This window comes from Lucilia sericata, unplaced genomic scaffold (genome assembly GCF_015586225.1).
Source record: "Lucilia sericata isolate MDLA Ls3-8-SP2 unplaced genomic scaffold, ASM1558622v1 Contig001568F_arrow, whole genome shotgun sequence".
Classification (NCBI taxonomy): Eukaryota; Metazoa; Arthropoda; class Insecta; order Diptera; family Calliphoridae; genus Lucilia; species Lucilia sericata.
In genome coordinates this window covers 62,303-84,370 of record NW_023995490.1, presented here as the reverse complement: position 1 = coordinate 84,370, position 22,068 = coordinate 62,303, and the positions used below count along the sequence as shown (strand labels likewise).

Genomic DNA, 22,068 nt, shown 5'->3' with positions numbered 1-22,068 from the left:
AGTCTATAGTATAGTCTAGTCTATAGTCTAGTCTATAGTCTAGTCTATAGTCTAGTCTATAGTCTAGTCTATAGTCTAGTCTATAGTCTAGTCTATAGTCTAGTCTATAGTCTAGTCTATAGTCTAGTCTATAGTCTCGTCTACAGTCTAGTCTACAGTCTAGTCTATAGTCTAGTCTGTAGTCCAGTATATAGTATAATCTATAATCCAATCCATAGTCTAGTCTATAGTCTAGTTTTTAGTTTAGTCTATAGTCTAGTCTGTAATCCAGTCTATAGTCTAGTTAATAGTCCAATCCATAGTCTAGTCTATAGTCTATTCTACAGTCTAGTCTATAGTGTAGTTCATAGTCTACTCTATAATCGTTTTGATTTGATTGATTTTTTTTACAAATTTTTCACTTCGTTTCGATTTGATTGAATATTCTTTGAAAGATTTTTAATTCATTATGAACTGTTTAGATTTTCTTTCGTTTTGGAAGATTACTCTATTAACTCCCATTGCCACAATGTATTTTATATTTTATCGTAAGGTTTTCATACAAAAATGATTTTAACCGGAAGACTATCTACCGGTTAAACGATAACCGGAGGTGGAGTTAACGGGGTTTAATGAAACAGAATTTGTTATTTTTAACTTTTAAAAAGTTTTTGTTTTTTTATTTTTATTTAAAATTGTTTTTATGTTTTTGGTTTAATTAATACAGAAAACATATTAAGTCTTAACGCTAAAGTATCTATAAATACGAGAGTTTTTGTTTGTTAATAATTAGAAAATAAAAACTAAAAGTTTTTAAAAAATATATCGCAAATTATTTTGAGCTTTTGCTGTAAAATGTCTTTTGCTCTTGTAGGGTTAAAATACAATAGAAGTTAGTTGGTTTACAATAACAGAGTTTAGATGGGAGGGGACACTTAAATAATTACTTTTCTAATAAAACTTAAATAATAGATTAAATTATATATTAGTATTTAAAGGGTTTGTCTAAACAATTTTAAATTTAAAGTATTTTTTTGCTATAATCCAATAAATTTTGAGTAATAGTTGTATAATTAAATTGACACTATATAGAAATATGTTATTTATTAGAAAAAGGATAATACATATTCAAACACTACTTGAGTAAGATTTGTTTAATACCAATTTAGGAAAACAGCTAATAGTATATTTAAATATTTCTATTATTTATTAAGTAAATTCTAAAACGAACACAAACTTTTTTTGAAATTTTAAATATTTAACTTATTGTTAGCACAAGTATTACTAGAGATTAAGTTTACTTTTTACTCCATATTCAATTAATTTTGTTTCCAAATGGAAAGAAAATTAATTCCTTTTAGAGCAAAGAATTCTAAATATTGTAAAGGGATCTTGATTTTGGTTTTTTTTTCTGAAACACTTGTTGAAGTAGAGATATATTTTTAATTTCTAAACGCTAAACTACTGTTTATTATTATGTATTAAACCTGAACTCAATAATAATTCTAATTTTTGTAAATATTTTTTTTTAATTCGGTTTTTCTTAAAAATTCTTATTTGTTTATTGTATTATTTAAATTTTTGAGTTTTACTGTAATTTTGTTTTAAAACCTTTGGAAGGAAACTGAACGGTTGCGTTTCTATTTTATTATTACTTTTAAATATTTCATTTATTAAATTTGTCTTTTAATTTATAGCCAATAGTTTAAATAGCCTTTTATTTAAATTTAAATTCTTTTTTTTCCCAAATTTTCTCTTTTCTTTAAATAATACTGTTAAAATTTTTCTTAAACAAGGTTTAAAGTATAATTTATGTTTAAATTTTCAGTCCATAATTTTTATTATTTGTTAATTTATGTTCTATTTTTACTTATTTTAATACAAAATATTTGTGTTTGTAACAATTTTATTTTATTTTTGGTTAAAACTTAATCTTTTTTCAGCTTTAATTGGTCAGCATTTTCCAATTCTTTTATCTAACACTGCTAGCAAAAACCCAGCTTAATAATGTTTATTTTATCCCCATAAATCATAGAAATACAATTTTGGTTTTAAATCATATGCAAAAATATTTTAAATTATTTCTATTAATCAACGCTGTGTTAATTGTTGATTTTCCAATGAATCTCATTGATTATTATTATCGCCCAGTAGATCATCTAAAGCGCCATTAAGACGCCCTTTACTGAGGGCCTCGACCAGCATGTGCAAACGTTCTTCACGTTCAGTGTGTCGCCTTTCTAGCGAAGAAACCTGTAAAAGGAAACATTTAATTATTATTAAAAGAAAAAAGTAAAACATTGTTATCTTTAATAATCGTTTTTACATAAAGCAGCTAACATTTAAATTTTTAGTTGTTTGATAAAACATGACCCGAACTGACTTTTAACATTTTAAAAGATTTAGGTCCAATCGTCTGATTGCCATTATTTATTTAATGTAAAAAAAGTTAGGAAGAAAGTGGGACATTATGTCGGGCTGTGTTAGAATTTACTACAAAATATAACTAAAGTATCCGTTGCTTACAAAGCAAATAAAAATATTCGAAACCGGTTTTTATTAAGCAAAAAATTAGATATTCGAAAAATCAACATTTATAAAAAACAAACAGTCCAAACTAAAAATCTATTTTAAAACCAGTTGAAGAACCGGGTCCATCACCTAAGTGTTAACAGAACCAGTTGTACATCCTTTTCAAGTCCTAAGAAACACTTAATGCTTTAACAGAACTAGATCTGAATATAATAATTTCAAGTTGTTGATAAAACTATAATATAAAATAGTCATGGGGGTTCTGCAATGAATTTCAGACCTAAAAATTGTGTTTTGAACTTTAACATGATCCGTCCACAAATACATTGGATAGAGGACCACAAGCTGATAGATAGATAGATAGATAGATAGATAGATAGATAGATAGATAGATAGATAGATAGATAGATAGATAGATAGATAGATAGATAGATAGATAGATAGATAGATAGATAGATAGATAGATAGATAGATAGATAGATAGATAGATCGATAGATAGATAGATAGATAGATAGATAGATAGATAGATAGATAGATAGATAGATAGATAGATAGATAGATAGATAGATAGATAGATAGATAGATAGATAGATAGATAGATAGATAGATAGATAGATAGATAGATAGATAGATAGATAGATAGATAGATAGATAGATAGATAGATAGATAGATAGATAGATAGATAGATAGATAGATAGATAGATAGATAGATAGATAGATAGATGATAGATAGATAGATAGATAGATAGATAGATAGATAGATAGATAGATAGATAGATAAGATAGATAGATAGATAGATAGATAGATAGATAGATAGATAGATAGATAGATAGATAGATAGATAGATAGATAGATAGATAGATAGATGATAGATAGATAGATAGATAGATAGATAGATAGATAGATAGATAGATAGATAGATAGATAGATAGATAGATAGATAGATAGATAGATAGATAGATAGATAGATAGATAGATAGATAGATAGATAGATAGATAGATAGATAGATAGATAGATAGATAGATAGATAGATAGATAGATAGATAGATAGATAGATAGATAGATAGATAGATAGATAGATAGATAGATAGATAGATAGATAAGATAGATAGATAGATAGATAGATAGATAGATAGATAGATAGATAGATAGATAGATAGATAGATAGATAGATAGATAGATAGATAGATAGATAGATAGATAGATAGATAGATAGATAGATAGATAGATAGATAGATAGATAGATAGATAGATGGATAGATAGATAGATAGATAGATAGATAGATAGATAAATAAATAGATAGATAGATAAATAGATAGATGTATAGATAGATAGATAGATAGATAGATAGATAGATAGATAGTTACTTAGTTAGTTAGTTAGTTAGTTAGTTAGTTAGTTAGTTAGTTAGTTAGTTTGTTAGTTAGTTAGTTAGTTAGTTAGTGAGTTAGTTAGTTAGTTAGTTAGTTAGTTAGTTAGTTAGTTAGTTAGTTAGTTAGTTAGTTAGTTAGTTAGTTAGTTAGTTAGTTAGTTAGTTAGTTAGTTAGTTAGTTAGTTAGTTAGTTAGTTAGTTAGTTAGTTAGTTAGTTAGTTAGTTAGTTAGTTAGTTAGTTAGTTAGTTAGTTAGTTAGTTAGTTAGTTAGTTAGATATCCTCACTTCGATTCTTCAAATCTATTTAGACTGAAAAAATACTGAAATGTCGATTAGGTCTCCTTTTTAATCGATATCCAATTCAGAACTTGTGGTATAATTTGTCTTCGGATTATCAGTTGTTATAGGAACCTATAGACTCTATTCTTTAGTGTCATCAGTGTAGTATTAAACAGCCGTTTAACAATGTCGATCTGGTTTTAGTGTTACGATATAATCATATCATTAGGTCCACGATTAAAATCGGGGACCTCTTTCTGACACGATATCTCGAAAAGCTGATGTGGTGCAGAAATTTTAAAACTAGATTAGGATTAAGCGGGCGGGATTATAAAAATTATTGATCTGGGTTATACATGTTCATTTCTTTTATTTCAGCTCATAAACAGCCCAGTAGCGATCATACACCGAATAGCACTTCGTTAGGAGAATCCCAGGATTTAAACAACTTTTTTTTACAACTACACTTATTAAACAAACTGTAACGGTCATTAACGTCAATTCGGTATTCAAAACAAATTAGTATTAAAATTTACGGTTTTAAACAAATTTTAAATAAAAATATTTTCAATGACCAACAATTGGTCATAAACAATTTATAATATAAACAAATTAAAAATGTAATGGAATTTGTTAATAGTTAAACTACATACATATTAGCGGTTAAATAATAAAACTATTAAAAATAATAAAACACAAAACAAAAAGAAAGAAAAGGTTTAACGGTCATTTATTACATAATTTAGAAGATAATTAAATTTATAACTTTATTTATGTGAACACGTACATATGTGTGATGAAAATAATAAACATTTTTATTTAACACCATTTCATCGTTACATTTTTTATACATTCACTCACTCACTCATCATTTATTCATTCATTAAATTTCTTTCTCATTACTTTTTCTTTAAAATGAAAAAAATAAAAATATTTTGTATACAAATCATTAAAAAATAAAAAGTGTAACATTCAGATAATGATTGAAATAATAATGATGATGGCGATAATGATACATTATGCAATGCGTACATTAATTTGTAAATTAAAATCATAAAAATTGTTACAATTATATTGCATAAAAGAAGACTAGCTAGCTGGACTTGCGGTAGCTAGCCACACACTTGCTGCACGCTCATTAAAAAAACCCACAAAAAAAAAAAAAAACGAAAAGAAATGTACAAAATTATACAATAAAATAATATTTAATACTAAGTAATAGTATGTCCAATGGACATGACTCTGTATGTTGTTAGCATATCAAAATTGTGTTCAATGGTTATTATCAGATATCAATGTTTTGTCTTGTGTTCATTTATGCGTCTGTTTTACTACTAATACCGTTAGTTTTGCTATCACTTTATGAATCCCTCGATTTTTGAGTCTTTTTATTTGATTTTATACATACCTTGGCTTTTAAGGCGTAATAGTCAACGGGTACTTTACGACGTTTTTGCAAAGCAAACTGTTCATCACGTTCGTTGAGACGCTGTTGTAAAATGCGTACGGTTTCGTGACATGTTGCGAGTTCACGTTCATGGGCAGTCTGTAGGGTTTTTAACTATAAAGAGAAAATTTAATTTAAAAAGTGTATATCGATTTAAGAGAAATTAATTTATAATTGATCATCAAAAAGAAAAGAGTATTTGTTACTATGTACAACGAAAAAGGGAATTGAAATTAATTTAGTGTTAAAAAACAATTTATTGTATAATTGAGGCAAATAGTAGTTTGAAAATTTATTTAACCAAATATTTCTTACTCATCATCTATAGACCAGAATATAGACTAGCCTATAGACTAGACTATGGACTAGACTATAAACTAGACCATAGACTAGACTATAGACTAGACTATAGAGTAGACTATAGACTAGACTATAGACTAGACTATAGACTAGACTATAGACTAGACTATATACTAGACTATAGAGTAGACTATAGACTAGACTATAGACTAGACTATAGACTAGGCTATAGACTAGACTATAGACTAGACTATCGACTAGACTATAGATTAGTCTAGTCTGTAGTCTAGTCTATAGTCTAGTCTATGGTCTAGTCTATGGTCTAATAGTCTAGTCGATAGTCAGTCCATAGTCTAGTATATAGTCTAGTCTGTAGTTCAGTCTATAGTCGAGTCATTAGTCTAGTCTATAACCTAGTCTATAACCTAGTCTATAGTCTAGTCTATAGTCTAGTATATAGTCTAGTCAATAGTCTAGTCTATAGTCTAGTCTATAGTCTAGTCTATAGTCTAGTCTATAGTCTAGTCTATAGTCTAGTCTATAGTCTAGTCTATAGTCTAGTCTATAGTCTAGTCTATAGTCTAGTCTATAGTCTATTGTCTAGTCTATAGTCTAGTCTATAGTCTAGTCTATAGTCTAGTCTATAGTCTAGTCTATAGTCTAGTCTATAGACTAGTCTATAGTCTAGTCTATAGTCTAGTCTATAGTCTAGTCTATAGTCTAGTCTATAGTCTAGTCTATAGTCTAGTCTATAGTCTAGTCTATAGTCTAGTCTATAGTCTAGTCTATAGTCTAGTCTATAGTCTAGTCTATAGTCTAGTCTATAGTCTAGTCTATAGTCTAGTCTATAGTCTAGTCTATAGTCTAGTCTATAGTCTAGTCTATAGTCTATTGTCTAGTCTATAGTCTAGTCTATAGTCTAGTCTATAGTCTAGTCTATAGTCTAGTCTATAGTCTAGTCTATAGTCTAGTCTATAGTCTAGTCTATAGTCTAGTCTATAGTCTAGTCTATAGTCTAGTCTATGGTCTAGTCTATAGTCCAGTCTATAGTCTAGTCTATAGTCCAGTCTAGTTTAGTATATAGTCTAGTCCATAGTCTAGTATATAGTCTAGGCTGTAGTTAAGTCTATAGTCGAGTCTATAGTCTACTCTATAGTCTAGTCTATAGTCTAGTCTATAGTCTATTCTATAGTCTAGCCTATAGTCTAGTCTATAGTCTAGTCTATAATCTAGTCTATAGTCTAGTCTATAGTCTAGTCTATAGTCTAGTCTATAGTCTAGTCTATAGTCTAGTCTATAGTCTAGTCTATAGTCTAGTCTATAGTCTAGTCTATAGTCTAGTCTATAGTCTAGTCTATAGTCCAGTCTATAGTCTAGTCTATAGTCCAGTCTATAGTCTAGTCTATAGTCTAGTCTATAGTCCAGTCTATATTATAGTCGATAGTCAGTCCATACTCTAGTATATAGTCTAGTCTGTAGTTAAGTCTATAGTCTATTCTATAGTCTACTCTATAGACTAGTCTATAGTCTAGTCTATAGTCTAGTCTATAGTTTTGTCTATAGTCTAGTCTATAGTCTAGTCTATAGTCTAGTCTATAGTCTAGTCTATAGTCTAGTCTATAGTCTAGTCTATAGTCTAGTCTATAGTCTAGTCTATAGTCTAGTCTATAGTCTAGTCTATAGCCTAGTCTATAGTCTAGTCTATAGTCTAGTCTATAGTCTAGTCTATAGTCTAGTCTATAGTGTAGTCTATAGTCTAGTCTATAGTCTAGTCTATAGTCTAGTCTATAGTCTAGTCTATAGTCTAGTCTATTATAGTCTAGTCTATAGTCTAGTCTATAGTCTAGTCTATAGTCTAGTCTATAGTCTAGTCTATAGTCTAGTCTATAGTCTAGTCTATAGTCTAGTCTATAGTCTAGTCTATAGTCTAGTCTATAGTCTAGTCTATAGTCTAGTCTATAGTCTAGTCTATATCTAGTCTATTAGTCTAGTCTATAGTCTAGTCTATAGTCTAGTCTAGTCTAGTCTAGTCTATAGTCTAGTCTATAGTCTAGTCTATAGTCTAGTCTATAGTCTAGTCTATAGTCTAGTCTATAGTCTAGTCTATAGTTCTAGTCTATAGTCTAGCTATAGTCTAGTCTATAAGTCCTAGTCTATAGTCTAGTCTATAGTCTAGTCTATAGTCTAGTCTATAGTCTAGTCTATAGTCTAGTCATAGTCTAGTCTATAGTCTAGTCTATAGTCTAGTCTATAGTCTAGTCTATAGTCTAGTCTATAGTCTAGTCTATAGTCTAGTCTATAGTCTAGTCTATTAGTCTAGTCTATAGTCTAGTCTATAGTCTAGTCTATAGTCTAGTCTATAGTCTAGTCTATAGTCTAGTCTATAGTCTAGTCTATAGTCTAGTCTATAGTCTAGTCTATAGTCTAGTCTATAGTCTAGTTTCGTGATAGTCTAGTCTATAGTCTAGTCTATAGTTAGTCTATAGTTCTAGTCTATAGTCTAGTCTATAGTCTCGTCTAAGTCTTGTCTATAGTCTAGTCATAGTTAGTCTATGTAGTTAGTCTATAGTCTAGTCTATAGTCTAGTCTATAGTCTAGTCTATAGTCTAGTCTATGTTAGTCTATAGCTAGTCTATAGTCTAGGTCTATAGTGCTAGTCTATCGTCTAGTCTCTAGTCTAGTCTATAGTCTAGTCTATAGTCTAGTCTATAGTCTAGTCTTAAGTTCTAGTTCTATAGTCTAGTCTATAGTCTATTCTATAGTCTAGTTCTATATCTAGTCTCTAGTTCTAGTCTATAGTCTAGTCTATAGTCTGGTCCTATAGTCTAGTCTATAGTCTAGTCTATAGATTAGTCTATAGTCTAGTCTGTAGTCTAGTCTATAGTCTAGTCTCATGTCTAGTCTATAGTCTAGTCTATAGTCTAGTCTATAGTCTAGTCTATAGTCCTAGTCTATAGTCTAGTCTATAGTCTAGTCTATAGTCTAGTATAGTCTAGTATAGTCTAGTATAGTCTAGTATAGTCTAGTCTATAGTCTAGTCTATAGTCTAGTCTATAGTCTAGTCTATAGTCTAGTCTATAGTCCAGTCTAGAGTCCAGTCTATAGTCCAGTCTATAGTCCAGTCTATAGTATAGTCGATAGTCAGTCCATAGTCTAGTCTGTAGTTAAGTCAATAGTCTAGTCTTTAGTCTAGGCTATAGTCTAGTCTATAATCTAGTCTATGGTCTAGTCTATAGTCAAGTCTATAGTCTAGTCTATGGTCTAGTCTATAGTCTAGTCTATAGTCTAGTCTATAGTCTAGTCTATAGTCTAGTCTATAGTCTAGTCTATAGTCTAGTCTATATTCTAGACTATAGACTAGTCTATAGTTTAGTCTATAGTCTAGTCTATAGTGTAGTCTATAGTCTAGTCTATATTCTAGTCTATAGACTAGTCTATAGTTTAGTCTATAGTCTAGTCTATAGTGTAGTCTATAGTCTAGTCTATAGTCTAGTCTATAGTCTAGTCTATAGTCTTGGGTATAGTCTAGTCTATAGTCTTGTCTATAATCTTGTCTATAGTCTAGTCTATAGTCTAGTCTAGACTACAGTCTAGTTCCGATAGTTAAGACACAGTAAACACATTTTATAGGTACATTTTTGGAAGAAGATATAAAGAGATTAGAATACTAATAAAATGTCACAACAGACCCCAGATCAGTATGACTCACTTGTTTTGGATTTTATATCGAGAGTTACTTTACTCTGACTTGAACTCTCTGAAATTGGAAAGAATACTAAAAATAAATACTTACATCTTGTAAACGTTTCTCATGCAGTGACTTGTAATCGGCTTCTAATAGTTTGTATTTATTCTGAGCCTCCTTTAATGCTTGGGATTCTGTGCTAGCCGGCATATGTTCTACATTATATTTAGAAGAGCTGCTAGAAGCGGCAGTGCTGTGACTTCTTTCATATTTAAAAGCTTAAGAAAGAGAAAAAAAAGATTATTCAAAAACACAACAGAAAGAACCTATCTTTTAATAATATTTTTTACACCTCACAATTAACGGAAAACAATTAATCATTTAACAATTAATTTAAAACAAAAGAAATCTTATAGCAACAAGTTCGTTGAACGTAACAACAAATGTTAATTTTTGAACACCGCCAGTTTTAAGGCCCCCTTTTGAGAGTTTGATTGATTTTTATAAAATTGAAAAATTAGAAAAGTTTACATAATTTCCAATAAGATTCACTTTAAAAAAACTTATTAAAATTTTAACATTTATGGTTATTTATTATTAATTTTTATAGTTTTTTTTTACTTTACCAAATCAAAAACATATGATTTGGTAAAGTAATTAATTAAAATCCCAATTTGTTATGAAAAAAACAAAACACACATTTTACATTATGTTTTTAATTTCTTTGAAATCTTGTGTAAAACTTTCGCTTTCAGTTTTTATCTTTTTTTAATTTAATCCGAGAAAGAAAGAAGAAATGGTTACAAAAAGAAATGTATGTTACTTATTAGCTTTTTGAGTGTTATGGAGGTTCGGATTAAAATGTTATGTCATTTTCCATCAGAAGTTGTTAAACATGGTTTAGTTGTAGTGTTTTTTACGCCCGGAGCGTATTAAATTAAGAGATTTTCGGTTTTTTTTTGTTTTATTTTGTATGATGTATGAGACTTTAAAACAAAAATCTATTTTGATGATCTAGGCTATTATATGAGTAAGGATTATAGTGAATGAAATAGTTATAGGGCTGATTGAGAAATTTAATAAAGTATTGTTAAAAAATTCCTTATTCTTATTATTTTAATAAATATATTGTTATAACAATTGATTTTTTTAAAATAAAATTGATCGAAAATTTCTAAAAAAAATATCTAAGTAACTAACTAACTAACTAACTAACTAACTAACTACTAACTAACTAACTAACTAACTAACTACTAACTAACTAACTAACTACTAACTAACTAACCAACCAACTAACTAAACTAACTAACTAACTAACTAACTACTAACTAACTAACTAACTAACTAACTAACTACTAACTAACTAACTACTAACTAACTAACTACTAACTACTACTAACTAACTAACTAACTAACTAACTAACTAACTAACTAACTAACTAACTACTAACTAACTAACTAACTAACTAACTAACTAACTAACTAACTAACTAACTAACTAACTAACTAACTAACTAACTACTACTAACTAACTAACTAACTAACTAACTAACTAACTAACTAACTAACTAACTAACTAACTAACTAACTAACTAACTAACTAACTAACTAACTAACTAACTAACTAACTAACTACTAACTAACTAACTAACTAACTAACTAACTAACTAACTAACTAACTAACTAACTAACTAACTAACTAACTAACTAACTAACTAACTAACTAACTACTAACTAACTAACTAACTAACTAACTAACTAACTAACTAACTAACTAACTAACTAACTAACTAACTAACTACTAACTACTAACTACTACTAACTAACTAACTAATAACTAAACTACTACTAACTAACTAACTAACTAACTAACTAACTAACTAACTAACTACTAACTAACTAACTAACTAACTAACTAACTAATAACTACTACTAACTATACTAACTAACTAACTAACTAACTACAACTAACTAACTAACTAACTACTACTAACTAACTAAACTAGCTAACTAACTAACTACTAACTAACTACTAACTACTACTAAATACTAACTACTAACTAACTAACTAACTAACTACTAACTAACTAACTAACTAACTAACTAACTAACTAACTAACTACTAACTAACTAACTAACTAACTAACTAACTAACTAACTAACTAACTAACTAACTAACTACTAACTAAGTAACTAAACTAACTAACTAACTAACTAACTAACTAACTAACTAACTAACTAACTAACTAACTAACTAACTAACTAACTACTAACTAACTAAACTAACTAACTAACTACTACTAACTACTAACTAACTAACTAACTACTAACTAACTACTACTACTACTACACTAACTAACTAACTAACTAACTAACTAACTAACTAACTACTAACTAACTAACTAACTACTAACTAACTAACTAACTAACTAACTACTACTAACTAACTACTACTAACTAACTAACTAACTAACTAACTAACTAACTAACTACTAACTAACTAACTAACTAACTAACTACTAACTAACTAACTAACTAACTAACTAACTAACTAACTAACTAACTAACTAACTAACTAACTAACTAGCTAGCTAACTAACTAACTAACTAACTAACTAACTAACTAACTAACTAACTAACTAACTAACTAACTAACTAACTACTAACTAACTAACTAACTAACTAACTAACTACTAACTAACTAACTAACTAACTAACTAACTAACTAACTAATACTAACTAACTAACTACACTAACTAACTAACTAATAACTAACTAACTAACTACTAACTAACTACTAACTAACTAACTAACTAACTAACTAACTAACTAACTAACTAACTAAACTAACTAACTAACTAACTAACTAACTAACTAACTAACTAACTAACTAACTAACTAACTAACTAACTAACTAACTACTAACTAACTACTAACTACTAACTAACTAACTACTAACTAACTAACTAACTAACTAACTAACTAACTAACTAACTAACTAACTAACTAACTAACTAACTAACTAACTAACTAACTAACTAACTAACTAACTAGCTAACTACTAACTAACTAACTAACTAACTAACTAACTAACTAACTAACTAACTACTAACTAACTAACTAACTAACTAGCTAACTAACTAACTACTAACTAACTAAACTAACTAACTAACTACTAACTAACTAACTAACTAACTAACTAACTACTAACTAACTAACTAACTAACTAACTAACTAACTAACTAACTAACTAACTAACTAACAACTAACTAACTAACTAACTAACTAACTAACTAACTAACTAACTAACTAACTAACTAACTAACTAACTAACTACTAACTAACTAACTAACTAACTAACTAACTAACTAACTAACTAACTAACTAACTAACTACTACTAACTAACTAACTAACTAACTAACTAACTAACTAACTAACTAACTAACTAACTAACTAACTAACTAACTAACTACTGACTAACTAATCTAACTAACTACTACTAACTAACTAACTAACTAACTAACTAACTAACTAACTAACTAACTACTACTACTAACTAACTAACTACTAACTAACTACTAACTAACTACTAACTAACTACTAACTAACTACTAACTAACTAACTAACTAACTAACTACTACTAACTAACTAACTACTAACTAACTAACTAACTAACTACTAACTAACTAACTAACTACTAACTAACTAACTAACTACTAACTAACTAACTAACTAACTAACTACTAACTAACTAACTAACTAACTAACTAACTAACTAACTTAACTACTAACTAACTACTAACTAACTAACTAACTAACTAACTAACTAACTAACTAACTAACTACCTAACTAACTAACTAACTACTAACTAACTAACTAACTAACTAACTAACTAACTAACTAACTAACTAACTAACTAACTAACTACTAACTAACTAACTACTAACTACTAACTAACTAACTAACTAACTAAACTAACTAACTAACTAACTAACTAACTAACTAACTAACTAACTAACTAACTAACTAACTAACTGAACTAGAACTAACTGAACTAGAACTAAAACTGAACTGAACTGAACTAGAACTGAACTATAACTGACCTAGAACTCAACTAGAACTGAACTAGAACTGAACTAGAACGGAACTAGAACTGAACTAGAACTGAACTAAACTGAACTAGAACTGAACTAGAACTGAACTAGAACTAAACTAGAACTAAACTAGAACTGAACTAGAACTGAACTAGAACTGAACTAGAACTGAACTAGAACTGAACTAAAACTGAACTAGAACTGAACTAGAACTGAACTAGAACTGAACTAGAACTGAACTAGAACTGAACTAGAACTGAACTAGAACTGAACTACGAACTAGAATGGAACTAGAACTGAACTAGAACTGATCTAGAACTGAACTAGAACTGAACTAGAACTGAACTAGAACTGAACTAGAACTGAACTAGAACTGAACTAGAACTGAACTGAACTGAACTGAACTAGAACTGAACTAGAACTGAACTAGAACTAAACGAACTGAACTAGAACTGAACTAGAACTGAACTAGAACTGAACTAGAACTGAACTAGAACTAGAACTGACTAGAACTGAACTAGAACTGAGCTAGAACTGAACTAGACTAGAACTGAACTAGAACTGAACTAGAACTGAACTAGAACTGTACTAGAACTAGAACTGAACTAGAACTATCTATCTATCTATCTATCTATCTATCTATCTATCTATCTATCTATCTATCTATCTATCTATCTATCTATCTATCTATCTATCTATCTATCTATCTATCTATCTATCTATCTATCTATCTATCTATCTATCTATCTATCTATCTATCTATCTATCTCTATCTATCTATCTATCTATCTATCTATCTATCTATCTATCTATCTATCTATCTATCTATCTATCTATCTATCTATCTATCTATCTATCTATCTATCTATCTATCTATCTATCTATCTATCTATCTATCTATCTATCTATCTATCTCTCTATCTATCTATTTATCTATCTATCTATCTATCTATCTATCTCTCTATCTATCTATCTATCTATCTATCTATCTATCTATCTATCTATCTATCTACTATCTATCTATCTATCTATCTATCTATCTATCTTCTATCTATCTATCTATCTATCTATCTATCTATCATCTATCTATCTATCTATCTATCTATCTATCTACTATCTATCTCTATCTATCTATCTATCTATCTATCTATCTAGATATATATCTATTTTTCAGCTATAGACTTAGACAATATTAACGACAGTAAAGATGCTCTTAAAAAATGTCTCTCTACATTAGATAAACACATCACGGAACTATTTAACCTAATCTAATTAAACGATTTTTACATAATTTTTAATATATTTTGAAATATTACAAAATAAGTCTTAAACTCGTACGCGAAAATAAGTAAAAGGTTTTTATAGAAAAAAAGTAAATTGTTAAATACATATAAAAATTAATATGCAATCAACATATTGAAATATAGTGTGAACGCATATTTAAACGTGAGTTTGAATCATTTTGTTTAATGCTCGCATTAAATCCATTAGAGTACATTTTAATAGTAATTTATGATGATGACCAAAAAACTTAAAAAAACATAATAAAGGAAGGTTTTTTGAAACTGTTTACACCTTCTATTTATTACAAATTTGTTTTGATTTGTTTTTGTTAAAATAAATAAAATAATATTATTTGAAACTAACATTAACTTTTGTCAATGATTTATTTCCGCATTAACGTTATTTTTTGTTATTTTATGTAAAATGTATTTATTTACTTTAGTTTTTTTTTTCAAATATGTACGTGTCTTTACTTAATTCAGAGAAAGTCAATAAATCAGTTAAGAAAGAAACCTGATACTAGGTAGAGACACTGCGCCTCACTTAAGTTCGCTCGCTCGATCAGTCATGGGGATCGTAGCTCTAGACGCAAAATTTAAAAAAAAATAACAAAACGTTGTTTATTTTTTTGCTTTGTCTTATTTTTTACAAAATCATAAAAAAAATCAGCGTCAACATTTTATGCATTTTAAATTTTAATCTTTAAATAAAAACAATTTAAAAACTTTATCAGAAATTGCAAATTAAATTAAAAGAGAAATGGTGAAAGATTGAAACAAATTAAAACAAATTTTTAAAACACTTTTAGCTACTAGTTTTTAAAATGTGTAGATTTGAATATGCAAACCTTGAATTTTTATAATCTTATATAATATTAAATTTCTTTTAAATCCACATATAAATATAGTTTATTTACTTTTTATGCTAAACATTTTTTAAGCACGACTTTAACATGTGTGCCCTAGTATTGAATGATTGTAGAAATTTAAAATGACTTTGCAATTTTTATATTTTATAAAATTTTGTTCATCTAGGGATTAGTATACAAAATACAACATTTTGTTCGCTTATTTACACGTCTTTAAGGTTCTGTTTCCATGCTTTAAAGTAAAATATTTATACTAAATAATGTGGCTTAATGTATAATAAAACTCTTTGAAAAGCGAAAGATCAGTTCTACTTAGTTTTATGGAACCTCAAGGATGTTAATTGTTGTTCCACCTCTACCACAAGTCGATAACGAGACAAAATCTATATCGAAAATCGGTTCCTGAACTAAAACTGAACTAGAACTGAACAAGAACTGAAGAACTGAACTAGAACTGAACTAGAACTGAACTAGAACTGAACTAGAACTGAACTAGAACTGAACTAGAACTGAACTAGAACTGAACTAGAACTGAACTAGAACTGAACTAGAACTGAACTAGAACTGAACTAGAACTGAACTAAAACTGAGCTAGAACTGAACTAGAACTGAATTAGAACTGAACTAGAACTGAACTAGAACTGAACTAGAACTGAACTAGAACTGAACTAGAACTGAACTAGAACTGAACTAGAACTGAACTAGAACTGAACTAGAACTGAACTAGAACTGAACTAGAACTGAACTAGAACTGAACTAGAACTGAACTAGAACTGAACTAGAACTGAACTAGAACTGAACTAGAACTGAACTAGAACTAGAACTAGAACTGAACTAGAACTGAACTAGAACTGAACTAGAATTGAACTAGAACTGAACTAGAGCTGAACTAGAACTGAACTAGAACTGAACTAGAACTGAACTAGAGCTGAACTAGAACTGAACTAGAACTGAACTAGAAACTGAACTAGAACTGAACTAGAACTGAACTAGAGCTGAACTAGAGCTGAACTAGAACTGAACTAGAACTGAACTAGAACTGAACTAGAACTGAACTAGAACTGAACTAGAACTGAACTAGAACTGAACTAGAACTGAACTAGAGCTGAACTAGAACTGAACTAGAACTGACTAGAACGACTAGAACTGAACTAGAACTGAACTAGAACTGAACTAGAACTGAACTAGAACTGAACTAGAACTGAACTAGAACTGAACTAGAGCTGAACTAGAGCTGAACTAGAACTGAACTAGAACTGAACTAGAACTGAACTAGAACTGAACTAGAACTGAACTAGAACTGAACTAGAACTGAACTAGAGCTGAACTAGAACTGAACTAGAACTGAACTAGAACTGAACTAGAACTGAACTAGAACTGAACTAGAACTGAACTAGAACTGAACTAGAACTGAACTAGAACTGAACTAGAACTGAACTAGAACTAGAACTGAACTAGAGCTGAACTAGAACTGAACTAGAACTGAACTAGAGCTGAACTAGAACTGAACTAGAACTGAAACTAGAACTGAACTAGAACTGAACTAGAACTGAACTAGAACTGAACTAGAACTGAACTAGAACTGAACTAGAACTGAACTAGAACTGAACTAGAACTGAACTTGAACTGAACTAGAACTGAACTAGAACTGAACTAGAATTGAACTAGAACTGGACTAGAACTGAACTAGAACTAAACTAGAGCTATACGAGAATTGAACTAGAACTGAACCAAAACCGAACTAGAACTGACATATAGGTGACGCGATTCTTAAGGAAATTTAAAGATTTTTAATTTGGGATTAGTGCTGTTTGGACTAATTACTCTTTAACTAAATTATATTAATTGAAAATCTTTTGATTTCATACTCACCTTCTTTTTCCTTCTGTATCTTTCTTATTGTCTTTTTACACTCATCCAGCTCGCGTGTCAAACGCTGTAAAGCCTTATTTTTAATAGCCAAATCTACACGCATACCACGTATAGTAGCCAAAAGATGAGCATCCTCTTTAGCGCTGGCAGCAGCCTGTGCTGCCGATAGGGAAATAGTAGAATCTGATTGTGAAATTGGCAATTTAGAAGCTACAGCAGAGGTCAAAGAACTGGCTGTAGCCATGGGTTTACGTATACCACTCTGTTTTGAATTGGGTCGTGAATTGTTCGGTGTCGAGTTGGCAGTACTACTAGTACTGGAACTGGCCGAATGTTGACTAGAAGTTCCAATAGTATTGGTACCACTTTCTCGAGTTGCCGATATAGTTTGGGTACTAATCGTTTTACGATTGTGGGTGCGTGAAAGTTTCGGTTCTGCGGGTAGAACTAGGGGGGCGGGAGCAGGAACTGGTATAGGGATTATAAAGGGTTCTTCGGTTTGTGTGCAATTGTTGTAGTAACGTTCAGCTTTCTTGGAAACGAAATAGTCCAAAGTGCGTACTTGTGACTCAATTTTTTCATTAAGTTTGGTGTTGATTTCCTGCAGACTGTCGGCAGAGGTTAAGTTAGTTTAGTTATTATAGAGGTGAGCAGAGTTATACAATTACCTTAACACTTGTGTTTCCAAATCGGCTATATGTGTCTCATATTTAGCTTGTACCGAATTAAAACGTGCTTGTACATTGGCAAGTATTTGTTGGGCTTTTAAGTCTTGTTCTTTGGCATCTGATTCTAATTGGGCAATGCGCTGCTCTAGTAACTTGCGACTGCTATGATTCTCTTGGTCATTGTGAGAACCACCACCGGATTTAGAAGCCACTAGGTAATGAAATATACCTCGTTAAAAAAGAATAATGATGTGATAAGGTTTTCCACAAACTTACCTATTAAAGCTGACACCGAATCTGGATGTTTGCGCATTAATATCCTTTCCATTTCCCTACATTGTCTCTGCAAGTCTTGTATGGTTTTAGCATCACGCTCTTTTTGCTCTTGAGCACGTTTCTTTTCAGCTCTTGTTTCTTCCAATTCATTTTGCAAAACCTTTTGCAAATCCAAAGCCTCATCACGATCATGACGCGCCGCCTGCAGTTCGGTTCTCAAAACATTTGCACACTCATTGAGATGTTGAACATCCAGCTTCAATATCTCCGATTCCTCCTGTAGCTGAGTATTACTCTCTCTTAGTTTACGATGCAATTGCGAGACCGTATCATGTTGTATACGAAACGATTCTAAACGTTCTTCTGTATCTTTGAGACGCTCTTGCAATTGTTCGATTTCCTGCTTAAGAGCATGTTCGCGTGTTACGGATATCATGGAATTGTGTGTATCAATGGGGGAGGTGAGTGTGGAGACAACATGTATAGGCGATGAATTGACTGATTTGTCACAGTACGTACGTGTTGTCGTACCAATGCCAATTGATTTAACTTTACGAGGTGAGGTTGGTTGTGGTGTTGCAGCGCTATGAGTGGGGGTTATGGTGCTGGCGGTATTAGTGATCATATAGGTTTGGCTGCTAACACCACTATCGGGTGTAGTCATCGATGATCGGCGCCCAAGATAACTACCGGAATTACAGCGTTCGGGTGGTGCATTGTTTGCCAAACGTAAAAGTGGACTTGCCAAAAGATTGGGTGATGAGACAGTTTGATTTTGTGCGATTTGTTGTGACTGCTGTTGTTGTTTCAATGTTGAGGTATTATTGCTGTTATTTGTCGTAGCAACATCACAACTGGGACGTCTACCAAGTCCATAATCATGTTGTTGATGTTGCACCAAATTCGTACGTGTTGAGATTATTGATGACAACGAAGAGTATGTGGAATTTGACATATTAATTGAATCATTAGTAGCTAATGCCAATGTTAAGATTTCATTCCTCGCTACTTTATTATAAGCATCATCATCATGCACACCATCAACCACATCGTCATCACCATCTTCATCATTATCGTGTACTATTAACTCTATAGTTTCCATTGCCTCGGTAATCTCTTCAATCTGTATAATGAAAAGAAATTATACAAATCATACATTAGCAGAATAATACATATTTTCTGAAAAATATATATACAGAGAAAAAAAGGGCTCCCTGTAAATTATCGAACAAATTGGAATGTATTTTTTTTCTGTATTTGTTCAATATTTTCACGCCTTTAAAGTCTATTTATTCTATTGTTTGTTTCATCATTTACTTTATTATTGAATTCTATTCAATTCGTATAATAATCAATACAATTCATATGTGTTTCATTGTTTAGACAATTGTCTATAGATTGTTGTTCGAACCATTTGTTTGGGTACTTCCACAGCTTCTTTATGCTCTTTATTGGTTATTTGTACAATATTCAATATGTTTCTTTACTTAGTTTCGAATTTCGTTTCATTTTTACATCAATTGTTATTTTTTCAATATATCGACATTCTATATTCAAAAAGTGCTAACTCAATATTGGACCAAAGAGAGTTTTTTATGTATATTATATGGAATACATATTCAACATGTTCAACATTATGCAATTAAAATTTTTTTTTTTCTTTCTTGAAAATTCGCTTTTCTGAGTTAGCATTTTTTGAATATAGCGACTCGATATATGTAGATATTTATTCGTTTATAAAATGTATATTGTAATACTTTCGCTTTCATTTTGCATTATATTTATTTAAGACATATTTCTACAGATACGTGAGTATATTTGGGGGTTTCATGAAATTATCTAGAACTCATATGCAAGTTTTAATTTAAGCCTGCAGGCAATTTTGTTATTGCATATACTCATGACAATTTTAAAATAAGTAACGAAAATATGACTCAGAATTTTAACAGAATTTAATCACGATTTTCTAGATAAGATATTTCGAAAATCTGATTTAGAGCAGCTTAATCCTTTAGAAAATTATACTCTGGTCCCTTGGTTAAAATTAAGTTTAGTCAGTGAAAACTATTGTAATCTACCCAGCTTATCCAATAAGCAGTCATATACGATTGTGGCAGAGTGGAAGTACTTACTTTGTGGGTAAATGCCTATTTATTTTTGTTCGACGAGATCCAAAAAATATCCAGTTACAAATGTGCTTACCAAACTTTCCCGGATTTAAACCCCACCTTAATATTTTTTTTTCATTTTGACTAGTCTATTCACTACTTCAATGCTCCAGTAACCAGCTATTTTAACGTGCTATTTGGAATGGTTTTTATATAAAATTATAAATAAAAAACTACTGATATTGTTTGTTTATTACTAAGTAATGTATGAAATAACTCATTACCAACATGTAATCTCTGACCATAATAGTCATCAAACTCAACCATACTGCTGGAATGGCATTTGTTGTTTCGGCAACAGTACATTGTGACGCATTTGCTTGATCGAAGTTCGATCTCATTCAATAAGTCAAGACATCGTTATGTTATTTATAGAGACACATTTAGGTAGGTCAGGTACGAACATAGTAAATCCCAAAATATTTAACTCATAACGTAGACCTTTCATATGACATATTTATGAAAACATTTATCCGACACCTTGCTATGGATATGTGGATGGAGTGCTGACTCACATACCTATCACTCATTCTGCATTAAGTTTTGTGACGTCAACTCTTTCCCTGCACTCTGTGTGGTCCTGTTAAGTTGGCAACCAGAATAGGAATCTTATCCGCAAATATTAATACCACCACCATTCCTTTAAAGAACGATATATGTTCCCGATATTTGAGTTTAAACAAAAACACTATGTCTACCCCAAACCTCACAAATAGTCAGTACGAGATGAATCCTGCGGGCCACTGGCTCCGTAGTACTAAAAAAGATAGGGATACTGGTTAAACTGCGTGTCAAATTACTCCGAGGAGTCATATCAATCCTCTAGTCTGATAGATTAGAAGTAGTCACCAAGGTGAGGGCAATTTGCCATGGGAACATGACCTAGGGGTAGGGCAGAGGAATGATAACAATGATCTGGAATGGAATTTAGAGCCCAAACATTAAAGAAGCGAAATATCTACCTTACTAGTGAAAGGATATAAGGAAATGCTATAGACTTCAAGACGAATGTTGTGTCTTTCAAGCGGAGATCTTAGCAATATATAAAGCGACGGAACTAACACTGGATCATGTCGTATTGTGGTTTGTAGTGTCAAGACTTTTAAGTATCAGTCGGTGCATTCTTGCGAAGTTGTAGAAGTACTCAGAGTTGATAAGACAGTTTACAATAAGGTTGCTTTGGCTACCAGCACACCAGAAAAAAAGGTTTGTATCTAGACGTAATTAGAAGAGACA

The 22,068-nt window shown here is 30.2% G+C and overlaps 1 protein-coding gene across 1 annotated transcript; it reads right to left on the bottom strand.

The window, feature by feature from the left end:
- Positions 1–681: 681 nt before the first annotated feature.
- On the bottom strand, positions 682–21,173 carry LOC119611967 (centrosomal protein of 162 kDa-like). Its single transcript, XM_037967674.1, has 7 exons — positions 21,057–21,173; positions 18,665–19,787; positions 18,389–18,599; positions 17,721–18,328; positions 9,708–9,877; positions 5,576–5,728; positions 682–2,232 (listed from the first exon to the last, which is right to left on the bottom strand). Exons 1-7 carry the CDS (start codon positions 21,171–21,173, stop codon positions 2,107–2,109), a joined length of 2,508 nt encoding a protein of 835 aa, XP_037823602.1. The 3' UTR covers positions 682–2,106.
- Between the last annotated feature and the right edge of the window lie 895 nt (positions 21,174–22,068).